Source organism: Branchiostoma belcheri, unplaced genomic scaffold (assembly GCF_001625305.1).
Source record: "Branchiostoma belcheri isolate BF01 breed outbred unplaced genomic scaffold, Haploidv18h27 scaffold9, whole genome shotgun sequence".
NCBI lineage: Eukaryota > Metazoa > Chordata > Leptocardii > Amphioxiformes > Branchiostomatidae > Branchiostoma > Branchiostoma belcheri.
In genome coordinates, this window is record NW_017804575.1 from 3,919,588 (window position 1) to 3,941,273 (window position 21,686).

At 41.3% G+C, this 21,686-nt stretch overlaps 1 protein-coding gene across 1 annotated transcript; it reads left to right on the forward strand.

Moving 5' to 3' along the window:
- Window positions 1–14,785: 14,785 nt before the first annotated feature.
- Window positions 14,786–19,975, forward strand: LOC109487640. Its single transcript, XM_019791644.1, has 5 exons — window positions 14,786–15,401; window positions 16,039–16,116; window positions 18,199–18,349; window positions 19,497–19,606; window positions 19,963–19,975. Exons 1-5 carry the CDS (start codon window positions 15,031–15,033, stop codon window positions 19,973–19,975), a joined length of 723 nt encoding a protein of 240 aa, XP_019647203.1. The 5' UTR covers window positions 14,786–15,030.
- Window positions 19,976–21,686: the final 1,711 nt, after the last annotated feature.

Below are 21,686 nucleotides of genomic sequence, written 5' to 3' on the forward strand. Positions count from 1 at the left end.
ACGACAAATGTTAGGACACAAATTGAATGTGGTGATACAGTGTAACAAGCAAGAAGTCTTTCATTCATCATCAAAATAGCAAAAAAATCAGTTGAAACAGCAGTTGTAGTCCTGTCCTGTTTCTTTCATCACATTTTTGCTCGTTACCCATTTCGCGTTACGGGTTTCACGTCAATCTGACGATTTGCAGCACTGTCGTGACTCTTTGGTCATAGTTACAGGAAGCAGAATTTCTTTTTTCCTAGGAACAGGCCAAAATCAATGCGCGCGCGGACGTCATCCATAAAATTTACTTGGTGTGGCCTTATCAGAAGCAAGAAAAGCAAGAAGCAAAAGCAGCCAGAAAGCCACCGAAAAGCTACTGATCTCCGATATTCCGTGCGTCTTTCATCTTGTACATCCATTCTTGAAGCAGGTCCTTTCACACAGCACGCGACCTCCTTTGCAGTTCCGAGTAATCATGAGAAAGCAGTTCCGAAAAGTACGCCGCCTACGCGTTCATCTTTTTAAACGTCATTACGGTTGATGTTTTTCTTGGAAGTGACGAGAAAATGATCACAATTGGTTATGGCACATCGTCCGAAAAACGGCTGCAATCTTAGAAAGGTACCTTGTCAGAAAATGAAGACACTAAAAGGATATAGATCCAAACACGCGGATAATCTATGGCGGAGGAAAATCAGACGACGACGGTAGTAATGAAATCACGCTACCCTACGTGACTGGCAAAGAAACGGCAGGATGATAGAAACACGGCGGGGGATTATAGAGCGTTTTCACGTGACGTCACCACTGTTCCCACCCGCCATGTTGGTGTCCCTATTTGTATTTCTGTGGATTCTACCCCAAGCGTTTTCGAAAGCTTTTGAAGTTATCTGACCCTCTATAACAACCACTTCTGACCGTTCGTAGTTCAACGTAGAGAACATAGAATAAGACCCGGACGATAGAACATGCAAATCAAGGACACCAACATGGCGATCAGCACCTGTATACTAGTACTTAATTGGTATGGAACGTGAGTGAATATACTCTGTTTTTTGGCGTATATTAAATCTCTAAGCCTATGATGCCGATTTGTAGTCCATACTTCAGTCAATTTAATAGGCCTTTCAACTTCTTTTCTCTACGTATTTGCCTCAAATCGATGCAAAAAGACATGCATACAAACCAAGGTTGTCTGGAGATTATACACATTAGGCCACAGCAAGTAAATTTTATGGATGACATCCTCCACAGACTCCAAATCTAATGCGAGCGGACGAAAAAAAACAAGGCGGGCCGAAAAAAACAAGGTTCCTACATTTTAAAATTTTGACTCAATCATTGTACAAATGGTTTTGATTCAGTGGGAGCATCACATACATGTACACACAGCCAGCATCACATATCACCGCTTCAAAGTAAGAAACAAAACATTAAATCAGAGCCTTTTCTTGTCTCATCTCTTCATAGTTATCTGCCATCCACCTTCCGGCATGGCAACAGACATCTTTTGACATCTTTCGGCGTGTTGACAACTGTCAGAAGGCAACAAAATACTAGTATCTTGTTGTTGTTTTTTTTTTCAAAATCAAGCGAAAATTAATGCGCGCCCTGATCTCATCCATGAAAATTACTTGCTGTGGGGCGCCACATTGATCAGGCCCGGCCATCAGATGGTATATACACGTTAATCCCCACCGGGAGCTACAGTAGGTCAGAGTTCACGCTCATGCCACCGAAAACCGATCGAGGATCGCCCGTTAGACGCGTCTTTCATATTTCGGTCGCGGCCAATCTTCAAACGCTCTCTTTCCTCTCGCCGCGAGGCTTTGGTTAAGTTCTGAATAATCAAAAGACTGTTACGAAAGAGTGGCCGATTTTTTTTTACGTCGTATGTTTTCGTGATATCAACTAGTGTTTCTGACATATTGTTTTCCCTCGTGTTTCTTCATCTTTTCCTGCCATTTCTTAATTTTTGGGCCAAATGACATGAAATTTGGCATGAAGGTAGAGTGGCCAAATACACTCAGATGTTTTTTTTTCTTCTTTTTTTTTATACAGGCTTTTTCTCAAGCCGTATCATAGCTAGTATGAAACAAGCGAATGGTATTCTATTCCTTTGAAATTCTGGGTATATTGTGGCATGATGGTGGAAACAAGGATGTTCTATTATTCAAACATAGGAGTTTATATCATATAGAACCTTCTTGGAAATAAACGAATGATCAAACGAACGCATTGACAGATGTGGAACCTAATGTCGAGCTCTTGTTATTAGATTACCATACATTTCAGTCAGGCTGTGTGTTTCTAACACTTGAGGTACGGGCGATATGAACCTGCGGTGTGTTTCTTACACTCCAGCCCGCACACCATCACGTTATGAACCCGCCTCTCCTCATGCCCACTGAGTCAGCCAAGCGCCGAGCCAAAATTGGCATCCCGTCTCCATGGCAACGCGCCGCGTAATTGCTAGCGCGGTGGAAAATTTGCGGAAAATCGGCGGTGCGTCACAGTGTGGGGAGAGAGAGGGTCGATCCCGGCTCGTCTGATAGTTTATCCCGTTCGCGCCGCGGGAGAACCGGGCTTGGCTGTGCGCGCCTGCCGAGGGACTGTACGGGGCTCTGTCCGCGCCTACAAGCAGACAGGACTAACCAGCGGCCTCCAGACGCCCATCCGCCTGCCATTTTTGATGGAACAGGTTGCCGCGCCGGGGGAAAATTGATTTCCACTTGATGGAATCGCCAAGGTGAGTTCGTCCTTCCTCTCATCAGAACTGATTCCTTTTGTCACCATCACAACACCAACTTCTCTCCCCGGTGCCGGGGTTTGTTTTCTGCCATCAAAACCAATCTACAAGCGCTACACACAAAGCGCTCAGCCGTCCGTATGATCGCTGGCGGATTCTGTAATGAAATGGCGATAATCTGTCTCCGTCTCTTTTTATACGTACGTTTGGGTCGCCATTCTGCTCCCATAGCGAGCTCGAGCAAGGAAGGTCAGATAGGAGATATACACGCAGGTTGTAAACACAGGCAGATATAGTGTAGGTGATAGACCAGGGCCTTCTTTTTTTTCAGATTTTTCGTTCGACAGCGTTTTAGTTTTTTTATTCATCAGGAAGCTCTTGAAAGCCTGTAAAATTCGACCGGTTTTAGGAGATACGGGAAAAATAAAGCTCACACGCCGGCAGGGTTGCGCTCCCAGCCGACCAGCCATATGGTTACGACAGACATGTGCTTTTGATGCGGTATTTACAATGGCAAAACATACCGGCTTCGCACAAAACGGAACCTAGCTGAAGAGCTATACTTTCAATGTTTTTGCCCCCCCTCCTCCGTTGTACATATAACTACGGGCGATGTCGTTGTTTTGCTTTTAAAGAGCAATGGTTATTCATATACACACAACAGGTTGGAGATCAAAACAAACAGCAGCCTCGCGCAGAGCGGAACCCAGCTGAAGATGCCAGAGCTGCACTTCACATATTTCCCGTCCTTCCACCCACCTGTTGTACATACTAGTACTATGCCATGGGCAACGGTCAATGTCGTCTGCCGTTTTATATTGCTTCTAACGGGCAATGGTTGTTCAAGTACAGCAGGTTGGAGACCAAAACACACAACAACCTCGCACAGAACGGAATTCCGCTGAAGAGCTGCACTTTTTATGTTTTCCGCCCCCCTCCCCGTATATATGTAAGACTACGGGTAACTGTCAAATTTCGATTGTTGTTAACGTTTATTTTGCGGCTTACACAAAATGGTTATTCAAATACCTGCAACAGAGTGGATATCAAAAGACACCCATCTCATATGCAGGGAACGGACAAAATTAAACGGCTCTTGAATTGTAAGGCACATTTCTTCAATATTTTCTGCCATCACATATCAACCGCTGTCTATCGCTGTGGAATATTGCATTATATTAATAATTATCCGTCAAAATTCATTTTTACTATTCGGAGAATTTCGTGTTCGATATTTTTTTTTTTCAATTTCTAGTGACATTTTTGTATACAGATACAAAAGGGCAACATGTAAAGAAAAACAAAATAATCCAGAACAAAACTAAATCCTCCACAACAGATCCGAATATTACATATATAAACAAAAAAATAAGGTGAAAAAGAAACTTAGCATAATGATGATTCTTTTTTTTTTTACATGTAATATTCGATACCAGAAACACCTTATTTTGGAGAATAGTGTGGTTGGTCCAGTTAGTGCTTATCATAAAAAGAGACGACTCCCGTCTTAATCAGATTATGTTTCTTTTCATAAAGCACTTAGCATATAAAATGAGCGTTGGGAAAATTACATATGAAACAGAAGGCAACGGGACTGGTCAATACACTTGAGCTTTGAGCTTATTTTAAGCAATTTTTAGGCAATTTTATCGTTTTTTTACGCCATGAAAAAAAATCCAATGAAAAAAGAAACCCCAACAAAAAAGCATAAAAACACGCCCCAAATAACCCAAAATCCAAACCTCTGCTTGGAGAGTAACTGGTCAATAGGACCTTAGGAGACGAAAGAGAGAGAGGGGGGTATCAAGGACCTTTCTACATGTATTCGCTATTTTCGTTTTTGTAACCTATACGTGCATGTAGACTGCTTTAATACAAGGCTGCGCCATGTCGTGCACAAACAGACTTAAAATCTAGACACTTAGGCTAATAAACAGCTCACTCCAAAGTCAAGTTTATCTCAGTATTACTTTGAATGTTGCAAGGGCGCTTTATATTTGGGCCATCGCCAAGCGTCATCATCTAAGTATTTTGTTTCTACAAAGATGACTGCACGGAAGGTGGGATTTAGTAGTAGCAGTAGCAAGACTTGATTATTTAGTACGTTTATTTAGTACGTATTTTTATTTGTGGGTGAAAAAAGTTGTGTTAAATGTTTTTTTTTGTACAGTGGTTTATTTTTTTAGGTCATAGTATCTGTATCTGTATCTGTATAGCCGGTATAACCGCCTTTCGGCGTAACACACCAGCTTCGCAGGCACGCGGCGCGGCGGCAGCTGGCTACATTACACCGATCGACTTGTTACACCTAACCCTTGAACTTCTAGCTCTAGACATAGTGCCAATATGTAATAGAGTTTTTACCAAAAGGTAAATATATAATAAACCTTTTGGTAAAAATATGGGTTAGAGGAGGTGCCAGCACATTTTTTTACCAATAGCTAAATGGTATGGCATGATTTTATGGTAAAAAAAATGAGTCATTGTTTGATTGCAATCTTTAGCACATGTCAATGCAGTTAGCACTCTTTTCCAAGACAATTTTTTTTGGTAGCAAATAAATGGGATAAATAACCAAGCCTCAGTAGCAGACTGGTTTAATATTTCTCAACAAGAGATATACATGCCTTCTGGTAGCCTTATTGGAGGGCTGAATTGTGAGGCTATCTACAGAAGTGTCTGTCTATAAAGTGATTATACATTAACTGTTGTCATCAGTTAGCAAACAACGGTATATTGACTTGTTCAACATTAACAATTGCATTCGAAAGTAATTTAACAAACAATGCTAAATATGAAACAATACTAGCCTAGATTTAATTATCCTCTTTAGCAGGCTCTACGACTGTTTTTTAGCCTTTATAAATGTATTTTTTAAAATTTCTGCCATATTACTTCTACCCCGTTACAAATAGAAGTGATACTAGTATGCCAGAAACACACACACATACACACGCACACACACACATACACACACACACACACACACACACACACACACAACACACACACACACACACACACACACACACACACACACACACACACACAAACACACACAAACACAATGCATTAAAAGCAGCCCCCCCCCCCACAATAATATATAGCCTGCTTAGGAAGCACGGTAATGCTTGCGATGAAGAAGACCAGATACCGGTGAATCATTATTCAATTATCAGATTAAGGAGATAATATTCATCCAGATTATAAAAAGGGATTACGGAAACACCAGACAAAACACCAGACAAAAAAATTCGAACTTCATATCGTGATTTACGTAGTTCTTGTGAGCAATTTCCTGCAGTAGTTTGTGCTATGACTAGGCATCTATGTTGCCAGCGATTCTCGGGCTGAGAACGAGCCGGATTCTTCTTACATCTGCTTGGAGATTAGTACCGACACCATAAGTACTCGTAGTTAGCACTTTTCACTTTCTTGACAATTGGACATAATGCGTGAAAGTGATTGGGTGTGATGATCATTGCATCAGGTTATTGGCAGCAGATTCACACAAGGTGGACAGATGGGAAGAAAACGTACGGTACAAAACACGTTTTAGGATGTTGCAAACGGTCTAAAACACGTTTTAGGATGTTGCAAACGGTCTAAAACACGTTTTAGGATGTTGTAAACGGTCTGAAACACGTTTTAGGATGTTACAAACGGTCTAAAATACGTTTTAGGATGTTGCAAACGGTCTAAAACACGTTTTAGGATGTTACAAACGGTCTAAAATACGTTTTAGGATGTTGCAAACGGTGCAAAACACGTTTTAAGATGTTGCAACGGTCTAAAACACATTTTAGGATGTTGCAAACAGGACAAAACACGTTGTAATATGTTACAAACGGTGTAAAACATATTTTGAAGTCCAATAATGTGTTGAATCCAAATCCAGTACTATCGTGGCCTTACCACTTCCTGTCCTATTGAGGTCACCAGAGTCCAATGGCGTGAGTAGGGATTTAACGGTCGCCATGGCGACCTAAAACATGGCGTGAGCCGGATAGTAACGTGTTGCCATGGTAACCGGAAACATTACGTAAGGAGAGCAGTGACCTTTTCAAACTGGGCCAGTAGCCATATATGGGTGTCTCACAAATTGTTATTTGTACGTAATGATACACATTGATACCCTGACACACATAACCATCTGGTTTAAAGCTCACTGGAATACATATGTGTTATACAATATTATATACATGTACATGTTCATGTACATGTATATAGTGAGCCAAAAAGAAATATCAGCCAGCTCAGTCGATCATTGACCTTTACGTAAGTGGTTTAACATCTAAGTTCAATCCACATTAGAAGACAGCCGTAATGTTTTGTTTTGTTTTGTTTTGTTTTGTTTTGTTTTGTTTTGTTTTGTTTTGTTTTGTTTTGTTTTGTTTTGTTTTGTTTTGTTTTGTTTTGTTTTGTTTTGTTTTGTTTTGTTTTGTTTTGTTTTGTTTTGTTTCTCTAGATTCTGTGGTTGGGTCTGAGGTCGAGGAAAAAAATGTTGTGTTTCCTGTTTCCCGACCGACCCTAGGAAAAACTGCGGACTCTAGCCTTTTTTGTGTGGATCCCTGCAAGGGGCATAATTTAAATTTTCCGAGCTGATCGACCATTTTTAGCTCCATGATCTGACATCTGAGTGATGAAACATTGTACAATCAGTTTTCCAACATTGGCATTGAAAATATACTCAATGTGTCGTCATGCAAGTTTTACTTTGACTGTAATTTGTCAATCATTAGAGATTGACAAAGTCTAGTAAAAAAAAAGCAAGACAAAAAGATAATCCCTACCCACCTTCCCTAATTTTTTCAGGAGTGAAACAGGAAACACAACATTTTTTTCCTAGGCCTGAGTTTTCATTACCATATGATAATTTCACGGTGACTTGGTTATATCTTCTAGCCCCCTGAGACTGCAAATGTGGAGCGATCAAAACGACCAAAAATCCGATTATTATTTCAATATTTTGCATTGATAAAGGGGTGTACTTTTGTGTATGATTTGTGTGTTTTGTTGTCCTTCAAATCACACTTCTTCATAATAATCCTATTCTTTACATACAGCGCAATTTGTCAACACCTTCTCCTCACATTCAAACGGTTGGGGCTCTTTTTATGAAGAACTTTATTGCACGACAATTGTACAGGGTACATTGTATGGCAAATAGGTAACAATAAGTAGCATAGTAAAATAGATAGGTATAGAATAAAACTTAACAACTTATATATAGAAAAGAAATAATCAAAAGTTAGCTTAGGCTTTACAATCAGGCGGAGTTATTTATGGGTACATGTGACAGCAAATCAGTATTCTTTCTAATAACAAAACAGTCTTTTATGTATCTACCTATTTGTGCATTGTGTGGGCTGTTGCATTTAAATATATAATCAAATCTATCTGTAGCAACAAGTCTATTGAAATCTGTCGTATTTGAAGTGAGAAATTTGAATAGCTTACCACGTAGGACATCATATCTAGAGCATTCCAAAATAAAATGAAATTCATCTTTGAGGGGAAATTCAACTTTGCTATTCAGTCGTTTACCAACCTGATGAAATTATTTACGGAAGATGTAATTCAGTTTCCACTCTCGATCGTTTGATCATCTGTACTAAAGTGGCTCATTATGGTTGTTGTTGTGTGAGTGCGTACTTCCAATGACTCAGTGTGAGCATGTAATCACGGCTTAGTACGTAGGCGTGATACCACTGACTTAGGCCACAGCAAGTAAATTTTATGGATGACATCCTCCACAGACTCCAAATCTAATGCGAGCGGGCGAAAAAAAACAAGGCGGGCCGAAAAAACAAGGTTTCTACAATTTAAAATGTTGACTCAATCATTGTACAGATGGTTTTGATTAAGTGGGAACATCACATATACACAGCCATCATCACATATCACTGCATCAAGGGAAGAAACAAAACATTAAATCAGAGCCTTTTCATGTCTCCTCTCTTCATAGTTATCTGCCATCCACCTTCCGGCATGGCAACAGACATCTTTGCCCATTTTCGGCATGTTGACCACTGTCAGAAGGCAACAAAATTTCTTGTTTTTTTTCTCCAAAATCAGGCGAAAATGAATGCGCGCTCTGATGTCATCCATAAAATTTACTTGCTGTGGCCTTAGTATGAATTCGATGGTGTACATAATATAAATATATAACGCCAATGGCTTACTGAAAAGATCACTTCTGAGGAGATTTCCCCTTCAGTGCGTGGCTGTTTTCTCCGGTGACTAATCTGTGGGGATTACGGCTAAGCCTCCAGATGCAGCCCGACTCGTGCTAATGTGTTCCGTCGTCCACCTGAGTCCTTTCTAGCCTCCATAGCAGACTTCTCGGTGGGCATTTTTTATGCTGGTGTTTTTTTTTTTGCTGCTTACATGATGTAGATTTTTTCTTGCTCGTTTCTAGTCCATAATTTTACACAGGAAGCGGGACTAATTAAACCTCAGTAGCAACAGGTAAACGGAACAAAATTAGCTTAAAAAGTTAAATCCCCAGCCTTTCGATTGAGCCTGATGTTGAGGCTACGTCGCCCCTCCGTTGTCTAGAATCCCTGACCACGTTGTCAGGCTTTAACTAAGAGTCGTGGCTTTCTTGTTGTTTATTATGTGTCTTTCTTAGGAAATCATATCAGTTCTAATTGTACGAATTGTTCTGTCTACGTAGGCGGTACACAAGAAGCCGAGTAAAATTAGAACGTAACTGATATACCATCAGGAAAAAAGACACATTTTAAAGAGACACATTATGTAAGATTTTTGCGCCAAAACTCACGGTAAATACAAATAATCAAAATTTTCTCAACTTTCTTCTAAATTTACTAGGCTAGTCATTTTCAATAGCGTTCAACATATTAGCGTCACTATTTCGCATTTCCAGCGACTCAGCGCAGAGCGAGTATTAGTTGCGCCAGGCCCGCTGTATTTTTAGGAGGCTCCTAAAAAGAATGTAAACAATCAGTGGCTTTCGTTCGGGTATCTTCGATCGGCAGCTTCAACACGTTTTTGCGGCGCAACGTTGCGACGTTGATCTGTAACTCCCCAATTGTCATTATGAACCCAGGTGGGCTTATAGCACAAGAAAATTTGTAAAACGATGTTTAAAATAGTGAAAAATCTTACATAATATCGCTTTAAGCCCCCTTCCCCCCAGGCTAGACTCCTAGAGCCTTCTCAGTATGGTATGGACTCCCGCCACTGGAGATCCAATCAACCACGAGAGCCTATCGGCCTCGTTACGGCAGGAAATAACCAGCCACTTAGGAACAGGCTGTTTTAGATGCACATCATGATGGCATGATGATGGCCATCGATCTACTGGGTTTTGTGGCCGCGGTTTTGTAGTAAAATCCAATAGATCATCGGGTGCAACCAGCATTTTCTTCACATATAGGTGAATCATATGGTCATCATAATGGGCTTCGTGTAAGCTCCGTTTGTTGTTATCCATAGTTACCGTCGTCATGAATAGGTTTATGCCATGAAGAAGGTTATGTTTTGGAACTCTCCAAGCAGAGGTTTATGCTTATTTTTGACGTGATTTAAGGCGTTTTTATTCCATTTTCGTACTGGTATCTTTTTTTACGCCAACCCAACTTCGGGTGGCGGATTGCCTGGCAAGTGGACACTGCCTGGCCAATTTGATACTGCATTTGCAGCCACCAAACGATCTGCTTGGGGATGAATGTCTAAGTGGTAGTGTTTGTAACTGTGCAGAGGTTTGTTTGTGGTTTATGGATCTGATGTCAGCATATCTCACGAAGCTATGCACTGTTTTGCTTTAATGATTGTATATCTTTATCGCAAACATCGCCTCCAAGCAGATGAATCGGTCTGGGAAATTTTGTAGGAAACTTTTATAAGTCTGACTCTAGTACTGTAGTGGTGTGCATCCCCTTGCCCCCGCCGTTACCGACGACGAGTTTGATGAAAAAACATGAGTAAAACTTTGAGACTGAGCCTGGACGTCTATCTCCTGGTGTCCAGTCTATGGCGGTTTTGGCAGGGCTCTTTCTGGGGCTGTAGTACCCTGGATGCCAAACTAGTATCGGGCCGTTAGCCGTTTTCCTTCGGCAGCCGAGAGCCCTTCGCCCGCCTGCCTAAATTACCGCTACGCTGGAGTTGAGCCCGGGGGGAGTTTGGCTGGCCCTTTTACGTTTGTCCGGCCAGCCAAACCTGCCCCCGGGCTAGACTCCCCCAAGATACGGAATGTCCAGGAGATTCAATATGAATGTGTTGCGAGACCTCTGAGTTAACAGAGCTAGGACTTAATACCACTTCTACGTTGAGACTAAATAACGCCCACTTAAATACGTCGGCCTGGGTTTTCAGTAGAACACTACAGATAAGTGTTTATGTCTGAGCAGAAGGTTGAGAATTTCTTCACCAATTTGACTGACGTCCGCTCCTGTTCAGCAATGTTTTGACGACAGGAATATTATAATAGCCCGACACAATTCTTACATTACTCCCCTAGCGGTGTGTTTGGACTAAATGTTATGTCAAAATTGTCGTCTGACATTTTATCTGTGCAATTATCATAAGTTATTTCCTTCATTATCTGTCCAATTGAAGCGTCTCACGTCATACTGTGACAGAAACATAATTACTATTTAGGTCATATTTCGGCCTGTTACATTTATTTTCATAGTAAACCAATATCAGATAATGATATTCATCACATTGCGAGGGTTGATTTGTAAAAGTATACATATATGCATAAACCTATTAATTCCCTGTATATTTGTGAACAGTCCAAATATAAATAAATTCTCGACAAGACAGTTCGAAATAAAATGTGCTTAAGCTTTAATTAATAAAATCCCTGGAAATGTTAATAAGGATTAACATCTTCATTCTTGCTCCCTCAAATCCTACATTGATCCCTTAAAAGCACTATACCATGTATCAAGCAGAAAAAAATTCATTTCATTTTGATTTTCTCATTCTTTATTCAAATCGGCAGTGTTATCATATACTCCTCCATGCAATTGCCATATGTTATTAGCATCATTATTGTGCCTGATTGATTGCGATCCCCAAAATTACAAGCTGCCTGATGTAATTAAATGGTGCACCAATCAGGATGCCGGGAAGCTAAAAACAAACCACATCTTAATAACGTCATAAATCAGGCAACTGGAAAGATTCTCCGAAAAGCCAGACGTTTTCAGTTAGCATCTGCCGTCTTTGATTGGTCACGGAGAATGATTTGATTAGTTTTTCATTATTACATAATTGTTCTACACGGATGTTTAATCTTCATCGACAAACAACATGTTGTTACATCGCAGTAGGCTAATGGAGATGAATTTGTCAAGGTTAAACGGTTGGGTGGGAAGGTCATACATCCGGGGCACTAATGATGTTCACATCCGGGACACTAATGACCTTTGACCTGTGTGGGTTCTCAGCCAATTTTCAAAAACGAAATATTTCATAATTACAGACGATACGATTAGATTTACGTGGAAGAGAGCATGTCTTTTCAAATGACACGTGGAACTTACCATTCGCAACAGGTTGCCTTGTACGGCTTCTAACGTGTTTGTATTTGACGTTAGGAAAGTAATTTCCACTTCCGATGAAAGCTTTTAATAATGATGTACATGTCACAATACTACTGATGAGGTGGTGGTGGAATATCTTATTGAAACACTCTACGTATTCATCAGAAAGAACCCATGGTATTGCCCAGTGGCTAGAGTGCCGGTCTTGTATTCGGAGGTCGGAGGTTCAAATCTCTTTTGGATCATACCAAAGACTTCAAAAAGTGTAATACCAGCACTTGTCGAGAAAAATGCTTAGCATAGAAAGCATACACTGGCAAATTATTGCGAGATGAGATGCCCATATTGGTTGGAACAAGTACATGTTTTTGTAATAATAACAATAATAACATACGTGCCTTGTGTATTCGAAATTTGAACTGACCAATATTCATGACCTGTACAGTCATATAAGTTATGTATATGCTATGTTATATAAGGAAAAATGTGTAACGTCTTTATCTGATGACATCGAAAAAATTGTCTTCATATAGTTTTTTTTTCTTTTTTTTTAACGGTGTCGCTCTATGCAAGGCCAATTATTTTTGGCCACTTCTAGGCATAGGGCTAGAGGTACTTAAGTGAGTATAATGTAGTTATGTCAGGAGATGGCGGTGGACCTTTGTTTTGAAGCTTTGTGGATTGTACTCGGACTGAAAGCATCTGTTTGGAAGAGAGTTCCATAATTTTGCAGTCCGGGGAAATATTGCAATTTTGCAATTTTTCAGATGCGTCAGTGACCATATTGGGTCAATTTGTGTTTTTTTTTGTATTGTTGTACTGTGAATGATAATAAAGTTTGTTAAAAAATCTAGAAAAATATTGGGTCAATTGCTTGTTTTCGGCTTGCTCGGTGCTGTACATGTATTCCAAAACACATTTCCAAACATTAAGTCGAAATTAAATATCATGTTTTGGAATACAGCATGCTACTTAATTCTAATGTCCGGGGTCTTGGGATATCAAGTTACAAATGTGACTAACTCGCATGTACGTATGCAGGGATTAGTATAGGGTGTCCATGTGACCGTGCGTTAACGTTTGTCATGAGAGCAAAAGCGGCGGCATTAAAATATAATCTCCACAAAGAGAAATACGATCTCCTTCATCGCCAAACAGACGTTGGAAGGGAAAAATAGTATCATAACGCTTTCTGTGTGCCATATGAGAAATGGGGGACCCAGAAAACATAACAACCTTAGCAATTAGCATGTTGATTTGATGATATCAGTGGATGACATCCTCTGAGAACCCCAAAACTGATGCGCGTGTGCGAATAAAAAAAGTTTGGCAAAAAAAGTTGTTTTCATTATGAAATCTAGGTGGTTTTGAAGGTTGTACAAATGACTCAGAGTATGGTTTGGCGAATAATCTAGTCTTCAAATTCATTTCTTTGCATTTTCGTCTTCTTCGTTTTATTTTCGCATTCTACGACATTGGTATTGTTTTCCAATGTTTTTTTTCAACTTACGGTATATATTTGCTCATTTTGCAACTGTTTTGTACAATTTACAGTATTGTTGAAAACTTTTTTTGGAAATGGCCGAAAATTCATGCGCGCGCGGATGTCATCCATATAATCTACCTAATCTACCTAATAGAAGAGTGTGTAGTACAGGATTATATATATTATCATCAGTGTGTGCCGCTGGAATCACACAGCCATCAGCATGATGGAGAGATTGTTTGTTACGGGTCAGAAGGACAATTTGGGTAATGTTGAATATCAGGGGCCATTAAGCACTGTCAGAGCAGGCTATGACCCAGCTATGACGCACTATTAGCAGAAGCACTCGCGGATTAATAGAAATGTTTTCAGCGGGTCGACAGAGTTCAGTGGAGACGTTTAGAACGTGACTCGGGGTGGGAGCTCGCGTGTGAAAGAATTAGGACATGGCTGTGATATAAATGGATGTTTTTACATGCGTGACTTAGTTCGTGTTTGTGTGATAGATTCATTTTCATGTAAGCATCTTTATGTATGTAGAACATGGTTGTGATATAAATGGATGGCTACATGCGTGACTTAGTCCGTGTTTGTGTGATAGATTCATTTTCTTGTACGCATCTTTATGTATGTAGAACATGGTTGTGATATAAATGAATGGTAACATATTTTTGTAATGGATTAATTTCGTGTACGCGTCTTTCCGTTGGTAATGTGGAACGGTATTTGCATTAGGATGAAGAAAATTTTGAAGTGAAAAATAAGCGAAGAACACTCTATAGCTGCCTTGAGAGTAGTAACAATGGAATCTACTGTCTTGTACCATATTCTAACGCTGACACTTAATATAAAAATGAATGCAATGCCAGCTTTGTAAATACATAGTATTCCAGAAAAAAGTCTTTCACTCTATTCTAAACACGAACCCTTTGCTCATAATTATTCAAACACGAATCCTGTACTTACACACTGTATTCTATCCAAGAGCTCTGTAATTACATTGTATTCTTAACACGAACTTTTTGCAAACACAGATTCACAAGATGACTCCCCACCTGGACTTATGAAGACACACTAGCGGCCGTATCCGAAGAGAACAGTAGGAAATGGCGTGACGGAGCTCAAGAATTGTCCAGGTCACTTGAAATGTAAAACTACGATGATGATCGATGCTGTTATATAGTTTTTTTTGTTATGATGTTTGTCGGCATCACTAAGCATTTTGTGGATTGCGGCAAGCTATATCTATGGCTGTAAAAGACTAGAAAAGACATCAAAACGAAGAAATCATGTCAAAATGGTGGACGTTAAACCGGAAAGTCGGCGCCGCGAAGTCGGACAGCGGACCGAAGACGTCAGACGGCAGCATGCCGGGGTGCCTGACCAGGGAGACCGGGAAGAGAACCGGCTGGGGCAAGCCGCTCATGGAGCTGTCGGCCAACGCTCTGACCGCCACGGCCGTGACGATCTCTCCCGGCGCCGGCCCGAGTCAGACGCTCACGCCCGGGGCTGATCCGGAGTCCGGCAGGGCGCAGCAGCAGCTCTCCCCGGCGGCAGGGAACGTCACCCCCAGGCGGACCCTGAAGCCCCAGGCCGCCGTCATGGAGGACGAACTGGAGGTGTTGGAGGATGGAGACCGGTCCCCGTCCCGGAGTACTCGGTAAGTCACATTCCCGGTGTCCCGGAGTACTCGGTAAGTCACATTTCCGGTGTCCCGGAGTACTCGGTAAGTCACATATCCCCGTTCCGGAGTACTCGGTAAGTCACCATCTCTGTACCAGAGCACACACCAGTAAGTCACCATCTCTGTACCAGAGCACACACCAGTAAGTCACCATCTCTGTACCAGAGCACACACCAGTAAGTCACCATCTCTGTACCAGAGCACACACCAGTAAGTCACCATCTCTGTACCAGAGCACACACCAGTAAGTCACCATCTCTGTCCCAGTGCACACACCCATACGTCACATATCTCTGTCCCAGAACACACATAGGTAAGTCTCATATCGCTGTGCCAGAACACACACCAGTAAGTCACATTTCTCTGTCCCAGAGCACACATAGGTAAGTTACATATCTTTGTCCCAGAGCACACATCGGTAAGTCACATTTCTCTGTCCCAGAGCACACACCAGTAAGTCACCATCTCTGTCCCAGAGCACACACCAGTAAGTCGCCATCTCTGTCCTTGAGCACACATCGTTAAAACAATTTTTTCTCACATTAAAGTTTAACGTCACCTAACTTCCTACCGTTTTCTGACGCTTTCCTATTTTGTTTCTTTCCCCTGTAAGAAGGTCGGTGTCTCGAGCTGTCTCCACCATAGACGACACCAGCTCAGAGATCATCAGGGTGGCGGGAGAGGACGGCAGGTACAACACTTTTACGTCCGATCACATTCGTTGCACGATCGTCGTACGTGCGATCGCAATATGAGGGAATTCTTGGGATAGACGTGGTGTGTCGTATAAAATTTGTTACGGAAAAGGCTGTGTCAGACTCTTGTTCAATTTCATTTCATTTCATTTATTGGTGATGCCAAACAACGCATTACAAGTGGGAGCCAGGCAGCCAGAAGGCTGGTGGCGGCTGCCACTGGTACATACAACACAACACAGGACAAGTCAATACAATATACAGGACCTAACAACAAGTTACGAATATCAAAATAGCAAAACATATCAATGCATTATACAATATCAAAGACACAACATCATCAAATTAATAAAGTAATCTTAATAATATCTATAATCAAAAGTGGAAGGGAAAGACGGAACGGTTGGAAAGTCAGAAAAGTTAAAAAGTTGTTTAAAAGTTAGTAATCTGATGAGAGGTGGTTCCTGCATTTGGCCTTGAAATTCTAACTGTGGCGGACCCTGTGACTTCACTGGGTAGATGGTTCCACAGGCGTGCAGTGTACAGGAAGAAACTGTTTTTGTAGGTGTTTGTTCTACTCCGGGGGATGTGCAGGTGGTGGGCATTCCGCAGTCGTAGCTGGGATTGACTATTTGCAACTCTTGTAGTGGGCACAAGTGGCAATTTCCCCCTTTGTTATCTATGTATTGTGTCCTCTCTTTGCCATCATTTATCATTGGGTGGGGAATCGGACTTGCGCTTTTGAATTTCCTGTATTTACTGTTTTGCCTGTCTTAAAGTTGCGTTTGTTTTTTCTTTATTATATGTATTTATTTAGTGGTGCCGTAAACATAAGTGCTTTCCACTTAAAATAAGTGCGGCACCACCATGTTTTGTACCCTTTTCTATGTGAACGAATAAAAAAAAGACTCTTGTCGGAAGTTAGGTCTGTCACAGTCTGCTTGAAAATCCTACGACATGAAAATTGTACGAATGTGACCAGGCCGTAACTTAGGTTGACTAGCTGGTTAACTATAACTGACTAACAAACCAGCCAACTTACGACTTTGTCTTGTCACGTTTTGGGGGGAGTCGTTTTTTTTTTAATCAGTGCAGAGTGAACCTGAACTTAACATCGTATAACGATGATCTTCGGTTCCATATGTCACATCAATTCCCCTCGCATAATTACATTCATTCATACCCTTATCAAATACATATACATAATACTGTCACCAAGTACAGTAGGGGCACTGTCAATAGATAGCTTTAAACAATGTCTAGAGCTAGAAGTTCAAGGGTTAGGTGTAACAAGTCGATCGGTGTAATATAGCCAGCTGCCGCCGCGCCGCGTGCCTGCGAAGCTGGTGTGTTACGCCGAAAGGCGGTTATACCGGCTATACAGATACAGATACATAATTGCATGGTTCATAATTGTCAAAAAGTAGAAAATCTCTAAGAGGAATTCAACAAGAATCTGTTTACTGCAGTCTTGAATTTAGTCATATTAGGACTGTCAGGGAAAACCGAGGCTGGTAAGGAGTTCCACAGCCTGCTAGTCCTTGGTACATATGAAGACATGTTTGGGAAGTTACTTTCCACCACAGTGTGACAATGTGATTACATGAATCCACCTAGAGTCTGGATATCGTCGTCCACTGGGAAATTTGAAGGTTTTCGTTTAATCTCTACCCGGACGACTCAATTCCATGAACGGCCTAGTTCCAATCCTAACTAATCTTCTTGGCGATTCTTGTAATAATCTCTCATGCCCTTGGCCGAGAAACAGGGTTGACGACAAGATTTCATACACCCAGAATGGTCTCTGGAGTCCGTACGTATGCAGACTGTCTGTGGAGCACACTTTCCACATTTCACTGAAATGTTGAAAAAATGAAGCATTGCACTCTGTTCAGTTTTGACTTAGGCAGATCTAGCATTTAGGCATACTTGGCTGTGCTTTCGTCCTGTATCAAAATTTCAAATACGGTTTATAACAGGAGACTGTCCTGAAAACTGTGAAATGGCATCATGTCCGTCTACTGGCAACTGTATTGTGGAAAGGCCTGAACTGAAATCTCACCGCGGGAATTTTCCAGGTCGGAAGGCGCCACGTCCAGACGGAGCTCGAGGATGGGTTCCCGCCAAGGCGCGCTGTCCAGGATCGTCCGGACCCTGCAGCTCATCAGGACGTGGGCCACCCGCAGACGGGAGGAGGAGGACGGCCCGCGGCCTGACTCCTTCCTGCAGGTCGATAACTTACACATCCTAGCCGTAATCATTTATCCTACAATCTCAGCATGGTCTCATGCAAGGCCAACCGACTTGTATATATAAAATAACCTTTACTCTGTATAAATAGGCAAATATATCAGAGACTAGAGAAGTAACATTTGCGAAGCAAATGCAAAATGTTTACCTTCGGACATGGTCTGCTCTGTTATAATTCTTACTCAAACACATTCACATACATGTACAACTAGTATATGGTGACAGGAGCAGAGCAGACCATGAAATTGCAACATTATGTAACCCAACACCAGTCACCATGGTGACAGACGTCAACAAATCATGTCATTGGCCAGGTCAGAAGTTAGTGTTTGGAGAAGAAGAAGAGGAAGAAACTGAGCAAAAACAATATGTTTGCCTTCGGTAAACATAAATATTAAGACCTTAGAACTAGATCTAGTAGATCATTCGTGAATAGTTTCATCAGGTTGGTAAGACACTCTTTTTACACAACCAAGTCTTTTATTCAACCAACGTTTCATTGACGGTCATCGAAACGTTGGCTGAATAAAAGACTTGGTTGTGTAAAAAGAGTCTCTTTAATTACCTGGGTAGGTCTAAACTCAACATGTTGATTTATTCACATACTTGTACGTACTTTAATATATTTGTATCCACTTGCTTGTTTGTACGTATAGTTGACGAAAACCCTGCGAAAGTCGCTGCACTTTGGTCGTGTTCAAAAGATTGTTGCATAGACACATTTGCAAACACAAATATTTGCATGTATGATAACAGTTAAACTTTACGTGACCAACACCAAGTAAATTGGGACTTACCCCAAATTTTCGACTGACTCCGTTAGTCTTGTTCACGGAATGGACCCTTCTACTGCAGCTTCCGGGACGTGACGTCGGAAACACGTGGTTGCAGCAGAGGGTCATACGTGGCAGATAACCTATGACGCCCCCCGTCTCTGTTCAGTGTTGGTCACGTAAAGTTTAACTGTTATCATAATGTTATATACCAACACAGATGAACTTTCATGCTAATATTTGCATGTGTTTTTCATATAACGACCCCTTCGTCTGAGTCTTTCTCCAGACGTTTGACATGAACGTCTTTACTCCATATACGTCTCAAGTGTAGCTTTGTCTTTGTTCTCCAGAGATTCCACATGGGCCAGGTGATCCAGGAGGATGAGGGGGGTAACAGCCGAGAGGGGGACAACGTGTCCCGGGCGGGGGCCGAACCGCAGGGCAACAAGGTGGCAAACAGGTACGGAACACGTTTTTTTTAACGGTGTCGCTCAATGCAAGGCCAAGTATTTTTGGCCACTTCTAGGCATGGAGCTAGAGGTACTAAAGTGAGTATAATATAGTTATGTCAGGAGATGGCGGTGGACCTTTGTTTTGAAGCTTTGTGGATTGTAGTCGGACGGTTAGCAGCTGTTTGGAGTTCCATAATTTTGCAGTCCGGGTTCTCCTAGCCAGCCTGGTACATGATCCTGTCAAATACACGACTCCGACACTACTTGGGGGTTTCCAATATACCCTAGACAAGGGGTGGGAGAGGTTTAGTCGTGATGTGGGAGACTAAACCTAACCTAACCCCAATCGTAATTCTAACCCTAGTCCTGAACAATGATTCCCAACTCTAACCCTAACCCTAACCCTAACCCTAACTCTAATACCAACCCCAACCCCAGCCCTATCCCTAAACACCTGACCTCTCACGTATATGGCAGCTCAATGATTTGGCTCAACACTGGGTGGCTGTAGGCATGCTTTTGAAAGTGCTAAAGACATCCCGGACTGGGTAGGGTTGTTGATTCGGTAATGTAGTGGAAATAATGGGAATATCAATCCCTACTTTTGGTCAAATTTTTGTTTTGTTTTGTTTTGTTAGCCCAAGGAGGTTTATGATAAAACCTCATTGGTCAGCGGGCCTACTTAGCAAAGGAGTCCGGTCTGTACGATATACTCTGTATATTTGCTGGTAGGCCGAGATCATGCGGGCAATGATTTACATTACTGTAAAACGTTAAACTTTATTCCAACACACAATTTACAGGGATCAAATTTTCAGCGACCACTGTCGCCTTCATCAGGATAATTAATGACCAATCACTTCACAACGTGATCTCGCGAGAGTTACGGTTTACAACAGTGGTCGCTGAAAATTTGATCCCTGTAAATTGTGTGTTGGAATAAAGTTGAACGTTTTACTATGATTACTACCAACACAGATGAACTTTCATGATGATTTACATTACTCATGCTCATTTTTTCTCCATTAGCTCCAACAACACTGGCTTAAGAATAACTAGAAAGGTAACATTTGCAAAGCAAATATGATCGAATATGATCTGCTCTGTTAAACTCAAACACATTCATATATATGTTGACAGGACTCTAAATCCCTCCTGCTGTAAAATTGCAACATAATGTAACTCAACACTAGTTACCATGGTGACAGACGTCTGGTTTAGGTCATTGACCTTATTTGTTTGGAGAAGACAAGAAATAAGAAACATAGAAAAAACAGTATGTTTTTCTTCTGTGAAGGTTAACATAATAAACACAAATACACTCGATCTGGTGGTTCCTGTCTCCCACACCAACAATCATATGAGAACTTTTGTACCAACAACTGTTAGGCTCTGGAACAGTCTTCCAAGGGAGATCAGGGACAGACAAAGATTCAAACGTGAAGTTATTCCTCAGAGCAAAACTTTGACAGCGTTCTGTCTACTAACTCAGTCCTGCTGCTAATGCTGAGTGAGAGCTGACATAGATAAAAAAAAAATAAATAAATAAAATTTACCCAAATGGCGGGAATAATTTGACTGAGGAGTCTAGCCATCATAGGGTAACATTTACCCGCACATTTTGCCGTTCCGACCTGTTCAAAGTGCTCAGACGAATCGTACAGAATGGTTTCTAATTACTTTTGAAGGTTTTTACTGAGACTTAAATAAACTGGAGACATAACAGATATTCCCGCGAGTGATGTGGCCGTTGGGAGAACGCTGCTTGTTTGCGCTAAGCCGCGGATACATCAGGTGCTTACAGGGTCCAATTAAGAGCTAGTTATGCGGGTGTAGAGGATGACATTGGGAAATGGTTGACGTGCGCGACATGAATGCTTATTTGAAATTCTTAAAGGCATCCAATGTGATTTCAGGGCAGCAAAACTAGAAATATTCTGAACTAGAGTTCGACGATCTCATACCTTCGCCAAACGATCTTAACTTTTATGACTGATCATGATCTACTAGCGAAGGTAATAAAGATTATATTTTGCATGAGTAATAACCTTGAATGTTGAAATTAGCCTAGGTATACGGGAGTCTAGC

Coding starts and splice junctions, on each gene's coding strand:
- LOC109487640 (XM_019791644.1), top strand. CDS start 15,031: ATGTCAAAATGGTGGACGTTAAACCGGAAAGTCGGCGCCGCGAAGTCG. Junction 16,117..18,198: donor GTGGCGGGAGAGGACGGCAG/GTACAACACTTT, acceptor GGAATTTTCCAG/GTCGGAAGGCGCCACGTCCA. Junction 18,350..19,496: donor GGCCTGACTCCTTCCTGCAG/GTCGATAACTTA, acceptor TTTGTTCTCCAG/AGATTCCACATGGGCCAGGT.